The sequence below is a fragment of the Falco punctatus genome (assembly GCF_963210335.1).
Source record: "Falco punctatus genome assembly, chromosome: 13".
Classification (NCBI taxonomy): Eukaryota; Metazoa; Chordata; class Aves; order Falconiformes; family Falconidae; genus Falco; species Falco punctatus.
In genome coordinates this window covers 14,382,150-14,403,847 of record NC_137593.1, presented here as the reverse complement: position 1 = coordinate 14,403,847, position 21,698 = coordinate 14,382,150, and the positions used below count along the sequence as shown (strand labels likewise).

At 39.5% G+C, this 21,698-nt stretch overlaps 2 protein-coding genes across 11 annotated transcripts in view; one reads left to right on the top strand and one right to left on the bottom strand.

Annotated features, from left to right (window-relative positions):
• The window catches only part of OPA1 (OPA1 mitochondrial dynamin like GTPase), a 53,313-nt gene extending 38,943 nt beyond the window's left edge, over positions 1-14,370 (bottom strand). For 2 of the 5 annotated variants that reach the window (XM_080410593.1, XM_080410594.1), the window contains exons 1-7: positions 14,197-14,370; positions 9,959-10,277; positions 9,568-9,664; positions 8,310-8,417; positions 7,026-7,079; positions 6,155-6,222; positions 837-947 (exon numbers count right to left, since the gene is read on the bottom strand). In XM_080410593.1, the coding sequence (XP_080266719.1) occupies positions 837-947; positions 6,155-6,222; positions 7,026-7,079; positions 8,310-8,417; positions 9,568-9,664; positions 9,959-10,277; positions 14,197-14,225 (786 nt within the window). In that variant the 5' untranslated portion in view covers positions 14,226-14,370. The remainder of the gene's footprint in view (positions 1-836; positions 948-6,154; positions 6,223-7,025; positions 7,080-8,309; positions 8,418-9,567; positions 9,665-9,958; positions 10,278-14,196) is intronic. The other 3 variants (XM_080410596.1, XM_080410595.1, XM_080410597.1) reach the window with 3 other exon arrangements.
• Positions 14,371-14,518: 148 nt separating this feature from the next.
• LOC308072950 (putative cation-transporting ATPase 13A4) overlaps positions 14,519-21,698 on the top strand; it is a 50,541-nt gene continuing 43,361 nt past the window's right edge. For 3 of the 6 annotated variants that reach the window (XM_080410586.1, XM_080410581.1, XM_080410583.1), the window contains exons 1-3: positions 14,519-14,814; positions 15,894-15,988; positions 17,717-17,824. In XM_080410586.1, the coding sequence (XP_080266712.1) occupies positions 17,738-17,824 (87 nt within the window). In that variant the 5' untranslated portion in view covers positions 14,519-14,814; positions 15,894-15,988; positions 17,717-17,737. Of the gene's footprint in view, positions 15,989-17,716; positions 17,986-21,698 lie in introns of all 6 variants that reach the window. The other 3 variants (XM_080410584.1, XM_080410585.1, XM_080410582.1) reach the window with 2 other exon arrangements.

Here is a 21,698-nt window from a genome sequence, read left to right as displayed (position 1 = left end):
TCTTCTTTCCGTGGGAATTATCTCTAGATGTACAAAAGATTAAGGTCTGTATCCAGTGCTCAATTCCAAAGCTGTTGAAAAATACCAGTAATCAGAAAGATTTTTTGGAGGACAGAAGCAGCCAACAAAGCAATATCATTAAGAATTATGCATTGTAACAGATTAGACAACTAAAGTATCTCAATTTAGGAAGCATTTCTGATTCATGTCAGCCATATAATCATGAATAAAAAGATCAGAGCTTAAATTAAGTAAGTAAAGTGATGTGCAGATGTTCAACAACACAGCGTATCAGTATAAACAGTGCTTTAAGAGGGAAAACAGATGAAGGAATACCTTTGATTAACATACAATAAAGACTTATTAATAGCAGTATTTAACTGTCTGTGCAAAATTGTTTCTAAGGAACTGCTGTCATTTTCAGGTTGGTAACAGTATAAAGCAGGAAAAAAATATCTTCCCAGAGATATATTGCCTGTAAATAGCTATATTCTTACAAGGCAGATCTACTGTAAGCAAGCAACAGTAGAGAAAACAGACTTGACATTTATTCACATACTTTCCTTAAATGCATTTTTAATGAATGAACTTTAAATAACAGTTTTTATAGAGGCAGAGAACATAAAATTTCAAAATGACACAAAGTGACTGTTCTAACACCATGCTTTAAATGCAACTTAGTTAACCTGAAACAGGACCATACATCTGTAGTGAAGTTGGCTGTAATAATTATTTGGGACCATGATTTAATTAGTTAGACTTCTCTAGCTCAAATGCAGAAGGCTGAAGTATTTGATTAGTATGAATACAGCACATATTGTCCCTTAAGCCATCACCTTTCGCTTCTGCTGGGAAGAGCCCATGTTATATTGGTCAGCGGCTCTGCGTGCTTCCTCTTCATGCTGCTGGATTTGTTGTTGTAACAGAATGAGTTCACCAAGCAGGCCCTGCCATGAGTTTATAATAAAAAGGAGAGGAAAAATTTGGGGTGTAAGGAGAACAAAGTTAAACCAAAGGGCACGACAAAGACAGATGAAAAACAGGTATGAACGGGTCAGTTCGAGTCACAAGTGAAATTTCATCAGCAAGATCTCTTGCTAGCTAGCTGGGAGTGGATATAGCCAGCAAAACTATGCATTTTGCAAATCCAGGTAGAACAAAATAATAAACATTTACCTACATTTTACAACTATATACAACTTTAACTAAGCATCTAAATCATAAAAATTAAACTATCCTGGCTTTAAAATTTTCTCACAGGTTTCAGGATGTTATTTCAATTATTCATATCAGAAGTTCTTAAAGTATCAGCCATTTTTCACAAATTAACCTTGCACATATTTAAAGAGAGTGTTTTGGATATTCTACACAAAGTTGTGTACAACAGCCAATAGGCTCAACTTCTGTTAGCAATGTGTAAGTTGTCATTTTGTTCTTATTCCCAGCAACAGTTTCTAGAAAGATGTTTTTGACTGCTACTTCAGTTTCTCAAACTAGAAACTATTTTTCTTCTAGAGCATAAAGAAAAAGTCCCTTCTTTTTGTAACACACTGCAATTTAAATTCATGCTGTCATAATCCTTCCTGATCATTTAAAAATCCCTGCAACTCAATACTTACTCCTTTACTTATTCAGCATTTCCACAAAGCTTCATTCTCTTCTCCCTCCACACTAAATACTCTTGTAATGGTAGGCTGCCTTTCTAAATTGGTTTAGAGATACTATGCCAGCATCTACTGGAACTTTATGGACAATTTATTTCAGAGAACGTAGACAAAAATACTAGTGAACTATTTAAATAAGCTTTTCTAAAAAATATAGCATCTTCTTGCAATAAAACATTCAATGAAACAAAAAGTTTCAAAAATGCACTTCAGGAATCAGAACAAACCCTGAAATAGAACTTTGGCATAAGAATACAAGACATCTACCACAAAATTATACATCTGTTGCATGAAATACACACACAGGCATGTACACATAAGGATAAACGACACAGGAGAGAATGAATAAAAGACGATCAAATGACCAAATACAAACGTTTGTTAAATAGCGTTTTATGTAACATTTCAAGAATAGAAAAATCTTCAGTTTGTATTTTACTGACCACTAAGATTTATTAAAATGTCTATATTGCCTGACTAGGTAACGTATTAGAGCTGCACTAAGCACTCAGGCAAAACAAAAGATTTCTTTTCTATACAGCAGCAAGGAGAGAGCACCTCACAGCTACACTTACTATTAGAGGAACAGTAATAAAATTTTGCCACTTTACAAACAAGGCAATTCCCAATACATGACAGTCTCTTTAAACATTATGCTATTGGTCAAGAAAATACAAGAAGAAAAAGCCACTGAACAAAACCTGCCATGAAGGTCTTTTAGCATTTGAATAGGAACTGTAACAATTTTTTGAAGTCACCGAATTAACTATTTAATGTGCATTTACTTCCTAAGACATTTGTTTCAGGCTGCCCAGGACGTAGTAGAACCACCACCCCTGGAAGTGTTTAAAAAATGCATAGATGCAGTGCTTAGGGACATGGTTTATTGATGGACCTGGCAGTCCTGAGTTAATGGTTGGACTTTACAATCTTAAAGGTCTTTTCCAACCCAAATGATTCTATGATTCTATGTGACTCTTACTTCACAGTAAAGTATGGATAGCCCTTTTCAACTACACTTACCCCATTTAATAAAACACTCCAGTAAAAAAATACAGTGATTTAAAAGGCTTCTCAATAACTTTCTTCTTTGTATGTATCAGTCAATAATCTTACTTCCTTTATTTTCTATTTCTTAATGTATAGGTTTGAATTAGAAAAAAAAAAGATATCAAGAAGTTTAAATAGCACAGAAATACACACACAATGTCCAGGCTAGTATGAACCAGGACACAAACAAAAAATGTTTCTATCTCTCTGTCACTGGACACTACCACTACCACTCCCCCCCCAAATAAATCCATCATTTCAGTGTAAAACTGTATTTATTTTAAATAACTCTATCTAGAATAAAATCAACATTGATCAATTAATGGGATTTAAAAAACCAAGTTATTTACAATCATTATAACATTATTTTCATTATCAAAGAAAAACGTAAAGGGGAATAACAGTAGTTGTAGTTGACAAACACAGCGGCACAAACTCTGCAAAGTCATCATGAGAATCTGGGTGCACAATAAATAAAGGCAAAACAAGTGCTGACATTGTTACTGCATATGCTTTAAAAAAAATCTCAACATTATTCTATGTTAAAAGTTAATATGCTGTACTTCAGCTGAGTATGACTCTCCAATTTAAAAGTTCCTCACGACTGAAGTATGTGTGTCCCATTTTCATGAGCAACCAAAGCCCTGTCGCTTTGCATGTCTTGATTCTTTCCACTGTTTCCCTGTGACTTCAGCGTGACTGTTCATGAGAAAAGCTGACCCACAATAAATCCTTGCAGAAAAAACCTCCAACTAAATGGTAGGGGACGTAATGGGGTGAAAATGCTGAGGAAGGTAAAGAGATCCATTTCTAAGAATTTGAATAATGTCATAATTTTACTCAGAGCACCTATAACATGGAAGTGGGAATTAAGTTGGGAATATAATGGTGCTATGAATAGAAAAGAGAAAATTACGGAAACTTTACTGCGTAACTTACAAGAAAGAATGAAACAAATGAGAATGTTAAAAAAAGAACCCCAAAAAAAATAAATGAGTCAAGCAATATTCCTTACTAAAGCCTCTTTTTCACTCTCCAGCAGTAGCTGTTGCAAAGCTGTAGAATTACTGCACCGCTTCTCATACCACTGAAGGTGACTGTGCTGGCTGAGGCAGTCTATGCACTGCCAAATCCACAACAGTGCATCACGTTCTTCAAGGTATGAGGTTTTACTGAAGCACCAAAGGCAGAGAAAGGACTGTGTGGTTGGTTTTAATTTTTTATCTGGCTTCTAAGCCCCAAATCAATACTTGAGTCACATTTTTCACACCCACTTCATCGTAGCTACAACCACTACAAATTTTCTTTAATAACTGGGCTAAGCTTTGGAATCTGTTTGCTTTAATAGGAAGCTGAAACTCTTTAGGAATTTTTTTTGGAGACAGACAATACTGCAAGATAATTTTCTAAAATAGCAACACTGCCATTTCAAGTGCAAGTCTGAACTAGTCCCACACATACAATACAGTAAAATATTTTACTATGCTATAGCTTTTATAACTATCTTCTCTCCTCTTTCTCCAAGAGGAAAATTTCTTATTTAATCCAAGCAGAAACAGATTTAAACTCTATTTAAATTATCTGAACACTCCAGTAATTTTAATTTAATTCTTCTTTCAAAAAATTGTGCCTTTTGCAATAAATTAGATTATGAGATAGACACATTAGCTGACAAGAAGCAGTACAACCTGAATCAGTGTTTGGGACAACATTCTCTCTCTCAAAGTTATCTTGCAAACTAACTGGTTTCTCACTCATTCCATGGCAAGTTTTGAGAGAACCATCTGAGGACCATGCCCAACAGTTGTTCTACAGAACATTCCTCCAAATGAGGAATTCCTAGACTCCTTTACCAGTTACACATCTTTTCACAATAAAATAAAGAAAAATAGCTCATCAGACACATTTAATACCATGCTACAGCGCTTTAGGCATCCATACAATCACATTTCTTAAATTAGTATTGGTTGGCAGTGGAAAGCACTGAATGAAAAAAGGCCACCTAGCCCATTGTCTTGAAAATAATAATTTTGCTTGTCAATAAACTAAGTGATTATGCTTTTTTAGGTATTCATATGTGCCATGTCTGAAATATCATGACCAAAATTGATCCTATTGATTAGCAAAACCAACAATTTCTAAGCATAACATATCAGATATTATTGGAACAAAAATTAGTACACCAGACTAAATTTTCTAAATCATACTGATTTAACACAGGCTGATACTTTCAGTACCACAAACTTTGTTGGCAACATTAAAATGCAGTTGTCACTGCATCCCAAAAAAAGCAGATTAATCCTAAATATTAGTTATAATACTGGTATTCAGTAAAAATCTCAGTTAAAGACAATAAACTAAGATGGCCACTTCTTCACAGATCAATAGTATTTTTTATGTCTTAAACAGTGAAACCTGTGCTAAGCAATCACTCAAAACAAAATAGAACAATATACATAGACAGTTTACTGACAAGGGGAAACAAAAACTCAACTTAATTGTCATGTAGAAATCCATCACTGCTTTAAAGGCAAAAAAACAGTTACAAAAGCTTTGTACAGGTTTCACTAGATATTGCCATGCAGAATTAATGTAGAAAAAATGTATACATGCCTGCATATACAGAAATGTCATTTATATAAAAAGCAGCAGTTATAGTTGAGACACTTTCAGTTGCAAAAAGAAATATATAATAATTTACAAATTCCTCAATACACAGTTTTCCTTCCATTTTTAAAATTAATTTAAAAAATATACACAGGGAAAATGAAGAGCTTTTAAAGAATGAGCAATGTTACAATTTAGTTAAAATTTAATAGAAATAAGATCTACTGTTCATGAAAGCAAAAACCCCAAAAACTTCACCTTCTTCACTTCATGGAAAAAATGCTAAAATTCAGTTATCAAAATACAGTAACATTTTTTTTCCAGAAGATAGTAACAAAACTGAGATGTATGCTTTATCCAAAGAAAGTAAAAAGACAGACTGCTTTAAGAAATAGAAATTCTTTATTAAGGCACAAATCTTTAAGTAAGAATCACATGTCAACAGAAATGAGCTTGCAAGCAGAAATGCTTGAAAGTAACTATAAAAGCCTAAACCAGCTTCAGTAATAAGCTGTAAGATTAAGTGCCACTGAGAACACGCCCTGAAAAATTGTAAATGCACACAAACTACCTAAAATTACATTATCACAAACCAATTTTCTTAAAAATACAATTCCTAAAGATTTATGACTGCCTTACGTTTTCCTTACACCAAAATATTTACTATCATTGTACTGTTTATATACTAAAAGCAACGATGCATACTCAAGTAATTTTCAATGATAAATACTATTCATCTGCTTCAAATAAACAGCTGCAACTAGCTATTGAAGCACTTCTAAAAAAAATTACCTGTTGTCAAGGCATTTTTAGGTTTGCAAGAGAGTAATTACCTTCTTGTACTGTTTGTCATTATCATATCCCTGGTCAGTAGCTCTGAACGCCGTTTCTCCTGGAGAACCTAGGATAAAATTACAGAAACCCATTATAAGATGCAAAAGGCACTTGAAAATTCTCAAACTACACCTACAATAAAATTAAAGTTTCAACCCCTATGAATTATTAATTCCATAATCTTTGAAGTTCCTATTAAAAGATCTACCTTCAGAAACTGAAAAAGAAATTAAGTTTAAAACGCATCTGAAAATTTTATATCTAGTTTGTGACTCAGATTAGTAATATCACAAGGGTGTAGGCAGCTTCAGTTAGAGCAGGGGTCCTCAAACTTTTTAAACAGGGAGCCGGCGCGTGGAATAAGTGGCAGGCAGTCATCTGCGGCTGCTTGGTTCCTCCCCCAGCCCCTGGCGGGGGGTGGTGGGGGTGTGTCTGTAAATACGGGGGGCCATATCCAGCCCGCAGGCCATAGTTTGAGGACCCCTGAGTTAGACTATTAAAATTCTGAAAACATCGTAAAACTAATTATTTCTGATAAACATGAAAGGATAATGCAAATTGCACTGGTATTATTGTACTAGAAAACAAAATAAATTCTTTCCTATTGTAATGACATAGGTTTTCAAAACAAACTTCTGGAAAATGCCTGAAATAAAAAGCTAAGGACTGTGGCAAAGTAGTAACAACTATTCATTCTCACAGGGGAGGATCTAATTATTTTCAAAGTAATTGGAAATTATTTGTAAATCAGTATTAAATTGCCGTAAACAGTTGTGTTTACATTGATATTCACTCCTCTTAGTACAGTAGTGTTTTAACAGTTTGCTTTAAAGAAGCAGGTTAAGGGCAGTAAAAAGGGCTTTTACACACCTAACAACAGAAGTAGATCAGAAGCTCCTATGACTTCACTAACCAAATTGTAACCTGTGAAAAATCAGCAGAAGAGGGGAAATAAAAATTATAAATACAAACCAAAATGCAAAACAAAGATGAGGGATCTTTGTCTCATTTGGAGGACCACACAATTATAAATGGCAACTATGGCCATGTGAGTATGATAACACATAATAGGTGACATCTTGCAATACCAGTCAAAAACACCACCATTTTTAAACAGCCAAAATACATAGGAGATTGTAATCTACTTGTCACTCTGTTGAACTTGATCCCTACTTAGGTGCTCGCTGAGTTTGTAAGATTAATACACTAGTTCTGCCACTGACAGTATTTTAAGACAACGAAAATATGCTCCTTATGCACACTGGTACAGATATATTTTCAAACACACTTAGAGCACTGACTCTACTACTTCACAGATAGGATCTTTCATGAATACAGATTTACATGGTTTGATAATTATTAAGGTATTACTAATAGGAATAATCTTGTACTTCATGACAAGAATGACTGGGTAAGTTTTGAGCTGTGCTCATTAACAAGCCAGATATGGTGATCAAATCAATCATTTTTAGTTTTAAAAAGCCCACTGATCAGAAATGTCTTATTTAAGTCTCCCAAAGACTGAAAACCATTAAGCCTACTACTACCTGAACACACTGAATCAACAAACCATCCCCATGTCCTTTGCAAAGGATTTTGAACGTTTACCTACTCCTTTGAAACGCAGCCCTTACCACCTAAGCTATATCTTCAAGCAAGTCCTTCTGGAGCCGTATCCAGATGGAAAATACCATTCAGCCCAAAAGAATACCTCTGTTACAAATCTCTTCTTTCACATGCTTGCACATTAAGGACCATCATTTTTAATAATCTAACTCTTTCTTCCTTTAATGGCTGTGGTACTGTTATTGTCCAGTGCCACTCTCACCTTCTCCAAATTCCAGCTGGACACATCCAGCTTCTATGACTCACTGAAGCAACCTAGCTTCCGAACTGTTTGTTTAGTGTTGTACAAGAAATCTAGTTTTCTATTCAATTTCTCATTTTGGTTCTCTGTACTTGCTACTAGAGCTCTTGCTTTTAAAAATACATTACACTTACCTGTGTCCAAAACACTTTTGGATGAGATATTAACTGAAAAGCCATGCATTTTCAGGATCCGCTTCCTTTTAGTGTCTAAGGACATATCTGTGACCTCATCTTGTAATAGCTTAAGTTTTCAAAATTAAAACTAAGCTGAAAAATTGTTCTCACCAGGAGAAAAAAATCCTTTCAGTGATGTGAAGCTCTCTCCAATCTTGTCAAAGTCAGGCAGAAGTTTGGCAAGGTCATCTGCGTCAGGAAGGGCTTTGATAAGTTTCTCTAGGAAAACAGTACAATAGCTAATGAGTAGGGTGTTTTCCCTACTATATTTGTGAACAAAAATGGCTTCGGTTGTAAAACCTAGCAACTGTTTCAGGACATGGCTTTTTCCTTTAATAAAAAATTTAAAACTTTCTTTCCACATGCACCTCCCCCCACTAGTGTTGGGAAAGATTATCAAATCTGACAAACCAATTGCTTTTTTAGACTTTGAACTTACTGATAAGTTGGTTGCCTCAGGTACTTCAAAACTGTCTAAAACACACTGCTGCATTTCACACTTCATACATTATTCTCTCACATACTTTGTAGAGGATATTTTAAAATTACACAACACTAACTATGCTCACCTCTTGTACATTTTAAGAAAAGTTTATTACCCAAATTTATTAAGCTTTAATGCACTACAAAAATGTACTGTCCTCTAGCAGTAACAAAGGAAAACATTTGCCTCATTCGATCTCTGCATCTATGCAATGTTCATACATGTAGTTAAGATCTCAAAGTTTGTTCCCTCCCCCCCCCAGAAAACCCCCACGAGACCACCACTTTACTATCCTGCATGTATAAGAAGTAACTCAAGGATTGTTTTTTAGATTTATCTCTTTCATCTGAAAATATGCAAAAACCCCTACCATAACCAGAAGATTCAGGGAAACAGTCTATATTTAGTATTTTCTTTTCTTCTGTATCTTCAAGATAATTTTGTAGATAGGTAGGTTCACTATTCTGCATTTTCAATTGGTCTTTTACTCATATGTATCTTTTACTTACCTACTTACATTTTTTACTTGTGTCATTCACACAGAAAGCATGAACTTTGCACTAAAACATTTGTAAGTCCCCCTGATCATGCTGCAGCTCTCCTCTCAATAATAGGATTATATGGCCATATGAAACGACTACAAACATTCTCAAATGAAAGGATGAACTATGGAATACCAATGCTAAACAATGCTTAATTTCTTCTTACAAACACACTGATACAAACACCTTGGAGTAAGACACACTCCAAATGCTAACAATGCAAGTTCAGCCAAATTACAGTTAAAGGAATTACTGGAGAGAGGCACTGAGGACCTACACCCTTATGTTTAGGTTTTACATATGCTAGCCTTTAGATAGAGTAACATTTTAGCTTTTGTGGTACCGAAGTCAATATGTTCATCAAGCTCCCAAATGAAGTCAGGAACAATCCACTTATATTCATCGAGATCTGGCATCATGTCCTTCCACTGATCATATGTCTAACACAAAAAAGGAAAAAAAAAAGAGTAGAAATAGAAAAACAAATGTATGTAGAGAAGCTTACAAGCAATACCTACACATAAAACATACTAATCCACCATCTTTTAGATATGAATACTACTACTTGGATCTTTCAGAATCTATACTAGCGCTTTAAAAAATTTGTTTCCATATTCATTCATCTTTACTGTCATTAGTTAACCAAACAATGATATCTTGCATTTTTGTGGATATACCAAGAACTACATTTCTGAAGTATATATAATAACAAAATAGCTTCCACAGATAAATACCTTCTTAGCTGTATAACCACCACCTACAGCAGATCCTAATATAAGATAGCGAAGTTTGAGAAGCCTTGACGCTAGTCTAGCTAGCCAAAAGTTCCTGTGGAATGGGTATCCATATTTTACATTTAAAAGTTTTGTTTTGCGTAGGGGAAGACGATTAAGAGAAGAGAACAGCTGAATAGATATCCTTAATGGAGGTCTTTGTAGTTTTGAACTCGGATAGTAGGGATGACGTATGCTTCGGGAAACAAGATGCAAGTTTTGAAGTGGTGATTTTCTTTTTATTCCATAGCTGCTATTTGCTAGACTCCGGCAGATGACACTAGAAGTAAGAAATAAAACCTCTTTAAGTAACAGATTACCTCAACATACCATTAACTCAATAACCTCACTATAAGCAATTCACATTACAGCTTTTTATTTCCCTGGTAGCATACCAATGATAACTGCAAATTGTGCATTCAGAATGATGCTCTAATTTATTTGTAACCAGCTAAAACGTAATCATCATTAATCGGTATAGCATTTCTAGTGATTACAGAAACAAAAACTTAAATACCATTTATGAAGTCTGTTATGAATTAAATTTAACTTCCACACTGGATTAAGGCAAGTAACATGTCTGTGGTAAAACACAGTTTGGGCAAACAGGAGCTAAGAGTCCATAGAAGATACGATCAACTTGAAACATAAAAGAAAAAGAAAACTTGAGAGTTTGGCCCATCTTGTTATTCAAAATTAACTGTTAAAGAACATAACTTTGTAGAGGATTTTCAAACTTCAAAAAAACACAATACACAGACAAACTCCTTTGCAAAACACATTTGTCCTCTTTTGGCAAAGCAGATTTTCCTTTGGAAATGCTACAGTTTTCAGTTCCTTTCACTCTAATATTCTGCAATTCTAGGATTACAGCATTCTTGTTCTGTCTTAGGTCATGCATAGACAAGACTTCTGGAGATGGCTGCACCATGTTTGTTGAAGACTTCAATAAAGTAATTCAGATTTATGCAAGAGGGAAAATTTCAGTCTGATGGATTTGATTCTGAATACAGAGCTCAGACATGAAAAGTACATGTTAAAACACAGGAACCTTATGAATCCTGCCTACGTTAAAACACACACATATGTTGGAATAAAGCTCCTTGTATAATTGTAATTATACTATCTGTATGCTTCAACATCTTCAGGTAGCTTTGGTAGTTTGGGGAAAGAACTGCTCTGGAAAAAGCAATTTCTTCTGTAACTTTTTAGTCTTACCATCATATCAGAATGGTTAATATTAAATCGTTTACTGGATGCAAAATATGAGTGAAATTACAGTTCTTGAAATTAACGCTTGTCCCTTGATGCTTTTTTCAGAGTTTTCAACATTATCGGGTGCATTTACTTACAAGGGCACAAATAAAAAAGTGCTTCACTTTGAAAGTGAAATTGAGAAGGCAAATCATTCCACATGTAATCCTAAATAATTTTAAATTAACAGATCTTAAAAGAGAATAAGTGCATCATACAAAGTGGAAAATATTACAGCATTTTCTAATAAACATGCTCTACAGAGTTCTTTGCCTTGGGATTTTCCATGTATTAGAGATGACATTGTCCATGACAGACATATTCTTAATGTCCAAGGAAGTGGAAGACTTACAAAAGCACTTTTGAGCTTTTGGAAGTTAAAAATCAGGATTATGCAAATTGAGACATTTTCCTCTCTTAAAAGACCAATTCTCTTGATGAACTACATTTAAAAGTTTCCTTCAGTGTAATGAAAAACTTAAAAAAAGGGAATCCCACTGATGGTTATGAATGTTCATAAAAGTCACTATGATTTTGAAGGGTATTCTCTTGCTGCTACACTAAGCTATCTAGAAGTCTGTGCCTTTGCAATAACGAACTTAGTATCTAGAAAGAGGATAATAAGCAGGAGCAGAATAATCCCTAAAGAGTTACAAGTTTCTCCTCTTTGACATGGAATTGCAAGAGGTTCAGAAATTAACCACAAATGGAACCAATGCAAAAGTGGCTACATAACTACAGAATTTAGTATCTTGCTTTTGAAGACAGTTTTTTAAATCAGGGTGTGGCAAGCCTGTACACAGCAAGCTGATGACCAAGCTGTTATTTCTTTTGTTTTGCAGTCACTAACATTGCACAGATATTCAATATTTTTCAGCAGAGACCATACTAATATACTATGGCAGCCACTTTTCATTATTAGTCTTCACCTAGGTTAAAGGCATTTTGTAGTATTATGTAATTTTCTTCTCTGTGATTGTTCTTTTAAAATACACTGTGTTTTACAGCATTCTGTATGTTTAAACTGAAGAAAAACAGAGTTTCACCACAAATTGTTATGGCAAGAATCACAGAATGGTTGGGGTTGGAAGGGACCTCTGGAGATCATCTAGTCCAACCCCCTGCTAGAGCAGGTTCACCTAGAGCAGGCTGCACAGAATGGCATCCAGGCAGGTTTTGAATATCTCCAGAGAAGGAGATTCCACAACTTCTCTGGGCAGCCTGTTCCAGTGCTCTGTCACCCTCAAAGCAAAGAAGTTTTTTCTCATATTCAGATGGAACTTACTGTGTGGCAGTTTGTGCCCATTGCCCCGTGTTCTGTCACTGGACACTACTAAAAAGAGCCTGGCCCCATCCTCTTGACACTTGCCCTTAAGATATTTGTATGCACTGATAAGATCCCCTCTCAGTCTTCTCTTCTCCAGGCTGCACATGCCCAGCTCTCTCAGCCTTTCCTCATAAGGGACATGCTCCAGTCCCCTCATCACCTCTGTAGCCCTTCACTGGACTCTCTCCAGCAGTTCCCTGTCTCTCTTGACCTGGGGACCCCAGAATTGGACGCAACACTTCAGATGCGGCCTCACCAGAGTAGAGGGGGAGGATCGCCTCCTTTGACCTGCTGGCCACAGTCCTCCTAATGCACCCCAGGATCCCACTGGCCTTCTTGGCCACAAGGGCACACTGCTGGCTCATGGGCAACTTGCTGTCCACTTGATCAACAACAATTGCCTTTTGAGCGCTATCATGTATTTCAAACCCTACCTGCTTTAATTGCACATATAAAATCTTAAAATTCATTAAAAACTCCACTACTCCGTCATTATAACAAAACTTCCATCTTCTCTCACTACTAAAAACTGATATTGACAAAAAAAATCATCACCTTAAGGTCTTCCATGTATAGTGCAGTTAGACTGAAAAGGGTGTCAAAACAATGCTATTAAATGAAGTATTTAATGAGTTCCATATTTAAAGCTTCTGGAAAGCTGTTTTTAACAACAATAACAAAAATTAGCCTTCTAGACATGAGTAGCTCTGTCGTTAGAATCTGCTTGATTACAGGCCTGCAACCTGACTATACTTGCATCGCAGTGTGATTATAGATACCTCATAAAACAAGGAAAAGTGGCCTGTTACTACTGATAGCCAAGCATTCCACCTGAAATTGTACATAACGTTTTACACATACTGCTCCAGTTTAACCGTTCAAAAAATCCCCACCTCTGCTGTGAACAATTTTCTGGAAAGACAGTTTATATATACACTTGTGTATATATACAAATATATTCACTGTGAGCGTGAAGCAGTCTTTCAAAAGTAACCCAACAAAAAGCACTGTGGTATTTTCTTTTTTGCTCAGCACTAGGTAACGTTTATTTTTGCACTGCTGCTCCCAAATCTGCCTCGGAACATGATGAGATTACCGGCCGTTCAGTTTCGCCACTCCTGTCCGGAGCTGTGCAGAACAGTCAAACCCCGGAGGGACGTAGGGCACCTTGGGGAGGGCCATCGTCTGGACACGAAGCTGGCCCGAGCTCCCTAGGGCAGGAATGCGGGAGCCCCAGCTCCCTTCACATCGCAGCCCCAGGCCCCTGGGGAGCTGAAGAATGAGGAATTTCCCCGCCTGGGAGCAGCAGCCGCACCCCGGCAAGCCTCACGCTCCCCCCTGCGCCATTCACATCCCCCCACCCCCAACCTGGCACTCCGACCCGCCGGGCGGCCCCGGCCTCACCCGCGGGCAGCCCCGCTCCCATTGGTGCCCAGGGCCTGCTTAGCCGGGACGGGCGCTGCAACCAACACCGCGCCTGGGCCAGAGGCCCCGAGGTCGCAAGCGGGTGGCGACTCCGGCGGCCGCTCACCCCGCACAGCCGCCGCGCCCCAGGGGGCAGGCCCGCCGGCGGCCCGCAGCGCCCGCCCTGACCCCTGCCACGGCCCGCCCCGCTCACCAAGGCGCCGCCGCCCGTGTCCGCCACATTCTAACGGCCGGGAGGGGCCCGCAGGAGCCGCACGCACCGCGGCCGCCGGCCAGGGCTCCGCCGCCGCGCCTGGCACCCCGGGCTGCCGCGGGCAAGGGCAGGTGGGGCCGCCGCGGCCGCGGGGCTGACAGGGCTGCCGCCGCTTCCGGCCACCGCGGTCCGTGGCGGCCAGCCCGGCTGGAAACCGCGCCTCTCCGCGCAAGGGTTCCGGGCACGGCGGCGGCAGGGGGAGGGTTTTGAGGGAGCACCGCTGGGGGCTTGCCCGGCCAGGAGGCGCGGAGAGGCGGGGAGGGGTTGCGGCTCCTCCGCAGCCGGGCCTTGTGTGTCCCCTCACACCCCAGCGAGGGCAGGGCCAGGCCTCGGCGCCTCACCCCGGTGCCCCCGCGCTGGCCAGGGGCACCCCCCGGGCGGCCTGGCCCGGGTCAGGGCTGCGGAGGGTGGTGAGGCCCCACCCCGGGTGGAGGCCTGGGTTTGTGCTGGGGTCTTCCGCCCAACTTAAATAAGCTTGCCAGATGAGTTCCCAGCTGTTGTTGTGCTCAAGTGCGTGAAATGGGTGGCAGGGCTGTCTTGAAAGCTGGAAAACACAAGGTGCGTCCAAATGGGCTTCTGTGAGCTGTTGGGAGGTTCTTTGCCGACAGGACCACATGGAAGTGGGAGACAGAGGAGGACCTGGCAGAGTTCAGCAGATGTGACTATCTCCCCTCAGACAGGATCACCTCTAGTTGTGTCATTTCTGAGGTGCATGCCTCACCAGTCCATAAAGACAACAGGTGTTGGAGTGTTCACCTGGCAATGCCTGTGCTTGCTAACATTAATAGAAAGTTTTCACTTGTGCCTGGTTTGAATTTTTCTTGCAGCAAGTTAACTCCATCCACAGTGGACATGGAGAATATTGTTTTCTCTATTTACGTGTTTGGAAACTTGCTATGGCTCTTCTCGGTCTCCTTGTCTTTAAACAACCCTAAATCCCTCTTCCATGTTTTCTGACTCTTTTGTCATTCTTCTCTGTGCTGTCCTGTGGACTGTCACCAGTTGGTTCACAACATCCTTTCTGTGATCTGCCCAGGACTGGGAATCATGGGCTGAGCTAACCAGAAAGAGAGAATTGGGGTGGTTTATAGGTCAGGCTTCTGTTTATATAGTGGCATTTTTCAGAGCAAGTTGCTCAAGGATGAGAGAATACATACATTTTCAGGACTGAGATAAAAGTTGTAGGGATGAGGTGAGGCACATTTTTTTCTCTGCTCGCTTTTAGATTATTTATTTATAAATTAAAGAGCTATCTTTATTATAAATCTTACTTTTGCTTTTGCATTTTAACCTGACTGTTTATTTTTATGATTTATATCTGGGGGTTTAGGCAAATTTCAATTTTAAACCAAGAATGATAGTACTCCATAGGACAAGATAAAAGTAACTGCATTTATAACCTAATATGTAATTCTTACTTTGGACAGTAGAGGGCATCACATACCCAACGGTTTCAATTTAGGGTGCTACAGAGGTATTTTCTCCAGGAGAAAGTGAACCTGCTCAAGAAAAGAAAAAGTTCCACCATCTTCATTGGTTCTGGATTAGGAGATTTTGCTGGAATATTGTGACAGGTTGAAAAATTATGGAAATGCTGAACGTTTTACACCTTTAATCTGCTTTTTCTTTGTTTTCAGTTGTGAAGATACAAATCTCCCTAATGAGGATATTCTGTAGAAGCAGAAATTGTCAACAGGAGCTGGACTAAGACTATGAATAGTCACTAGATTGGGTGAGCCTTGATTCTTCCCTGGATACCCAGGTTTGGTGGGATACTTTGCATGCAGCTCATCTCTCTTCTCTTGTGAAAGGGCAGCCAAGGACCCCTAGTGCACCCTAGTCTTCTACAGACACTAGAAAGAGCAAGGCTTTGGGGAAGCAGCAAAAGCTGACCAGGCAGAAAAAATGTGTGTGGCACTCCTGTTTTCCACCCTTGGCACCTCCCAAAGTGATGAATAATTTCCCCAAATCATCAGTCTGCCTTGGAAATGGTACCTTTGCAGTTGTTTCACGTCTTTTATAGCTTTTAGATGGCAATGCTCAGTTTCCCCATATAATCAGGGTTATCAGAAATGGACCTTGTTACATTATTTCTTTTTAATTATTAATTCAAAATTGTGATTCTTGTGTAATAACTGGAATTCTTGTTTCTGGGTCTCAGAGCAAAATGAAAAGTTGAGAGTCTCAAAGCTAGTCTCAGAGTTGTAGCAGGGGGAAGGAGTAACACTGAAGCTGCAGTATGGGGAGCACCTTATCCTTGATCTTTTTGCAGCCAATCACCCTTAACTTTGTGTAGTTATATCGTTTTCTGTCCAGCCTCTGGTCTCGGTTCCTTTTGAAAATGTGCTAGGTGTGAAGATCAAACAGCTTCAACGCAAACTGCTTGGCACCAGGATTTTACACACATAGCTGTCCATGTGCTGTGCGTACATGCACATCTGGTTAGCAGATCTTTGACTGGCTCACATTATTAGCAATGGACAACTTTTATTAATTGACCTAACTCCCTCATTTTCTCTTCTCTGTTCCCTCTGTTTCCACCATTTCAATTTCTCTGAGCCTGATCACTGCAGGGTAGACAATGGTCTTTCCTGGTGCTTGAGATGTCTGGGACTTGTGCAAGTCCATGCCACAGGGAAGTAAAAGGCTAATAAGTACAAACTAACTTGGCACCTCTTGATTTGTTTCAGTCACCCTAGAAATAATATTTCAGTTTCTTTGACATATTTATTTGAAGAACAGGTGTGCCTTTCCTGACCTAATTCCTAAAATATTTGGTGTGTAACTTAAAAGTAGTGAAGGACAAGGAAATAATAATGAGAATGAGAGTGAATCACAAGACTAATACACAAATGCAGCCCAACAATAGAAAAAAAAAGGAGGTTATAAAACCCTCAGTGCTCTTTTTGTGCCAGCTTCCTTTTGACACCTGATTTGGAGGTCAGAGACATTTGTATCCAGCTCACTAACATCAGCAACGAATTCCAGTTTCCCCTCAGGAGTAAATAAATAACCTCAATGATATTCTCCAAAGCTATATAGTAAGGTCAGAAGACATTCTGTGATGAGATTCTTAATAATGAATTACAGATCCTACATGGCTGCATCCTGACACATATTATGTGTGCATAAATTCACCTGCACAAACTGAGCTTGAATTTTTCTTCAAAGCATATGTGGGGATCACAGCTGGGCACTTAGTTCAGGCTGGTTACTAAGAGGGTTAACAACAGCAATGCCTATTTTCCTTCTCATTTGGACACACTCCTGGTTTCCAGTGATTCGGTAATCTCTCAAAGAAAAATATTCCCCTCTTGCCCTCCCCTGAAAGTTGCATGACAACAGTGCTTGATTGCACCTATCAGTTATGACCCAGAGTCATATTGTGGCAAACACTTGTGAGATCTAAATTTTTCTTTCTTGCCGTGTCTTTGAGTGAATTTTGCATGTTCCCTTGCAGTCGCAAAAATCCGACAACAGAATGAAGGGAGGAGGGATGACTGTTACCTGCTACCCCACAGAGAGGGAGGAGCTCCATTCTTCAAACATCAGCAGAGTTATAAGGAAGGTGTGTACTTAGAGCACTCCCTCAGTGTGGAAGTTCAAGCACACAATGCTGAAGACCTGTCCTGAGGGTGCTCTAGGAAGTCTCCAGAGGGTCATTTCATGGGGGAAAATCCTGCCAAGAACCATTATGCACAGCTTAACCAGGGAGAAGAAAATGAGATGGTGAGTCCTATCTCTGTCTAGGTCTTTCTCAACTTGGAGCACCAGATGGCACGTGTTGTGCAGTGGTATGCTACAGTATGTAATTTAGTTATAGGTGATGGGGGTGTTCTCATAGCAGAAACATACAGTTAGAAAGGGATATATTTTTTTTAGCAGAAAGAAAATAAGGTTGTATGTGTCCACTAGATCTAATTAATTTTCTACTCCAACGAGGTATGGCTTGACAAATTATTGTTGTGGCATAAATTTAGGTGGAGGTGGTCTTTTATGAACTTGAGGGATGGGCTGGAGCAGTGTTCATAACCATTTGATGGCTGAATCTTTAGGGTAAGCTCCAGTTAGATGAGGATTGGGAACCTTGGCTTTCTCTGGAACCTAAAAGCATGTGTTATGTTTGCATAAATTATTAGCAAGTGCAGTCTGTTGAATTGCTCACACTATTCCAACCTAAGTGCCTGTGTAAAGCTGGATTTCTAAGTACAGAACTACCATATTTCTTTCCAGAATTTTCCAGTGAGGAGTATGTTCACGTGCATTCTGTAACATGTGGAAATAAGTCCTATGTTTACCCTAGGTACCTGATTTACTGCCTGGCACTTCTCTTTAATACTAAGCACAGTGCACAATTGTAATAAATTCAGTGCTGCTTAGCTGCTTTGGCATTGCTGCATGTTACAAGTCAGCCGTTAGTCACATATGCATTCTGTCCATCTAACGGATTCAGCTGGAGATGTCAGACCCACGGTGCAGCTGTACAGCAACAGTTCTCATGCATGGCTGATAAATGCAGTGCTTCTCAAATTTCCCATGCTGCAGAGGCACTGTAGCTCTGCTGTGAGTGCCTGTAGGGTTTTTGGGTGTACAACAGCCCCAGCAAAGCTAGTGGAACACTCACTCACAGGCTGACATGACCGTTCACTTCCAGAAATCCTGGAGAAATCTTCAAAATTACTGAGAATTCTGTTTTAGTGAAAAAGAGACCATGTCATGGAAAAACACAGACATTTGGTATCCCTAGATACAAATGTAGATTTTCAGTCAGCTCTCTGCTCTCTCCTCTGGAGGGGAGATGTCATATTTTGCGTAACGCAAACCTGGGTAATCTGGGATGTGCTGGAGAATGCGGTACACAGTCACCCAGCAGCATGAACTGAGAGCTGCAGGAAGTGCAAGGCACTGGCTCTGAGGGTGGGGACTAATTAGCGCAGTGCAATGCAGAACCCAACTGGCTCTGCTGCCGAGTTACTAAACCTGCTCGCAACACCGGCTTCTGGCTCTAGCCCTGGTGCTGATGTGCCACTGCTCCCCAGCTCCAAACGGCTGCTGGTTTTATCTGTGCTCCACCCTGCCCCTGTCCTTCTAGGACCATAAACACCCTGTCATTCTCTTGCCACTGCTGGCACTGTCACTAGCAATGCCAGAATTAAGCCTGAGCTAATTAGGTTTAACTAGCCTGTCTGGTGCTGTGTGGAGCCACAGTACTGTACCCTGCGTGTCCAATTCCAGCTGTGCACTGCTGTGACACTCAAACTGTGCTTGCTTGGAGCCAGCTATCCCAGTAATGTTCTTGTTTCTCACCAGTATCATACTGAGCACATGCTGTAAGTCTGGTGCTTGGGGATCTGCACTGTGAATCTGAGGTTTTCCATGCTCGGTTGGTGTGTGCGCAGTGTTGGGTCAATCTGCACTGTGAATCCAGGGTGTCTGGCAGTTGCCATGCTCTCTGTGCCTGCAGTGAGCACGAGCAGGGCTCATTCACCTGGGATTCCCAAATTAAAATAATAGAAAAAAGATTGATAAAGCAGTTGAGTAGTAGGTGCAACTAAAACAATAGCCAAATTGTGCTAGATTTGGCAGGTATGTATGTGTCCTTGTTACATATGTGTAAGAGAGAGAAAAAAAGTTCTGAGTATAAGGGGTGAAAATACCTGTGAGGGTGTCTGAGGTACTGTAAGAGGATGAGGAAAAACCCACTATGTGTATAGAAAGAGAGAACAGCTAGTGTGGGAATTTGTGTGAAAGAGAACAAGAAAGTAATATGTAGGTGAGAGAAACTGTGAAGAAAGAGACAAAGAAGGCTGTGTTTAAGCAGAAGAGAGAAGGAGGGTACATGGAGTATAAGAGAATTATGTACAGACATTATTTCTTTGTTAACATGATGTATTTTAAATTATTGGCATCTGCAGCAAGTGGCACTAGCACATAACGTCTCAGTGACCCTGCAACATTTTTTTAAAATTCTAAGTCATGAAAAATATTCTTCAACATTATTTTTAACAGTGAGTTTAATCCATCTGAACCAAATTATTAACAAGCAGTTCTTGACTCCTCAAACACAATCATGTCCCTTGGTGTATATCCCTTGGTGTAACAGCATAACAGCTGACAGTGCTGCAGGTGTCAATTCTTCCAGAGTAAATAGTTCAAGTAATTTTGAAAGCATGCAAATAGTTCAGTTGGACTCTGGACATACAATGCTTTCCTGTGTTGAACTAGCTGTCCATTTTGCTAAGGAAAGTTGAGGAGCTGTAATGAGAAGAAATACAAAGTTTTCTTCAGTATTTCCATTTCTTGGTCACCTGAGATGCTAGATAGTCCTATATTTAAGAATAATCACTCTGACTTAGGAAATCTACCCTATAAATCCTTGTGTACATCTTTGGGATTACTTTATGTAGCTGGAGCACATTTCCTTGAATGAGAGTTCACTCACCTGATACCCAGCTAAAACTTAGCAATGTATATTCAGAGCATGGGATAATCTCTCTTTCTCTCTTCATAACCATTTGTGGTACTGCAAAGGTCTCAGTAGTGTGAGAGCACTCTGGACACAGCAGCTTGCCTCAGAGAGGTCTAATAGGTATGCTAATAGGAAGGGATTTATTTTAGGAATTAGCTTGCCTTCCACCCTGCTCCCCTTCCTTCAGAAAGATCTGATTGAAGATGTTGATGAGATGGGAAGAGGGAGATAAAACACAGCTTTATGTCCCCCACCAATTTGATGCTCCTCTCTGTACAGCTCGGAACTAATCATTCCCTTTGCACAAAGTCTAAGGTGCAAAATATAAGTCTTGCTGTGCAAAAGGTTGTGATAGACTTCAAGAGGCTGCTGCTTCAGGAAGGATTTGCCAGAAGCCTGTCTTAACTATGTGTTCCCCACTTGCTTATGTCTGAAGGAATGGGACAACTGTAGTTAGTCAGCTGGTCAACCCAGGTTTGCCACTGCATATGGCAACTGTCTGCTTCATTTAGGATGCCAAAATTCTGAAGGGAATATGATCCAGGAATTTTATATATTTTTAATTTGAAAAATGTAACTCTGAAAATTAAGATAGATTCTGAAAGGCACAACCTCGTTCTTAATGGAACAGTAATGAATGTTACTACTGGCTTCAGAGGGAACAGAAAGAAACCTCTGATAAAGCAGGTTCTGGTTGGTAAGAATGAAATTCAGTTATTAAATTCCTTGTGAATCTTAACCAGTCTTTCAAGTCTAATCCTATTTTCTGTTGTTATAGCAACAGGTGGCTCGTAATAGGATACCCGGTGATTGGGTTGCCAGAAATATGACAGTTCACAGCCACTGTTTAGGCTCCTTGCTGGTAGCTACAGGCCTTTTTTTCACTGAAGAAAAGGGAGCCTGAACTTGTTTGGCTTTTGCATTTAAATTCTGCTCTGCGGATGACCTGGCAGTTACAGGTGATTTTCCTTTT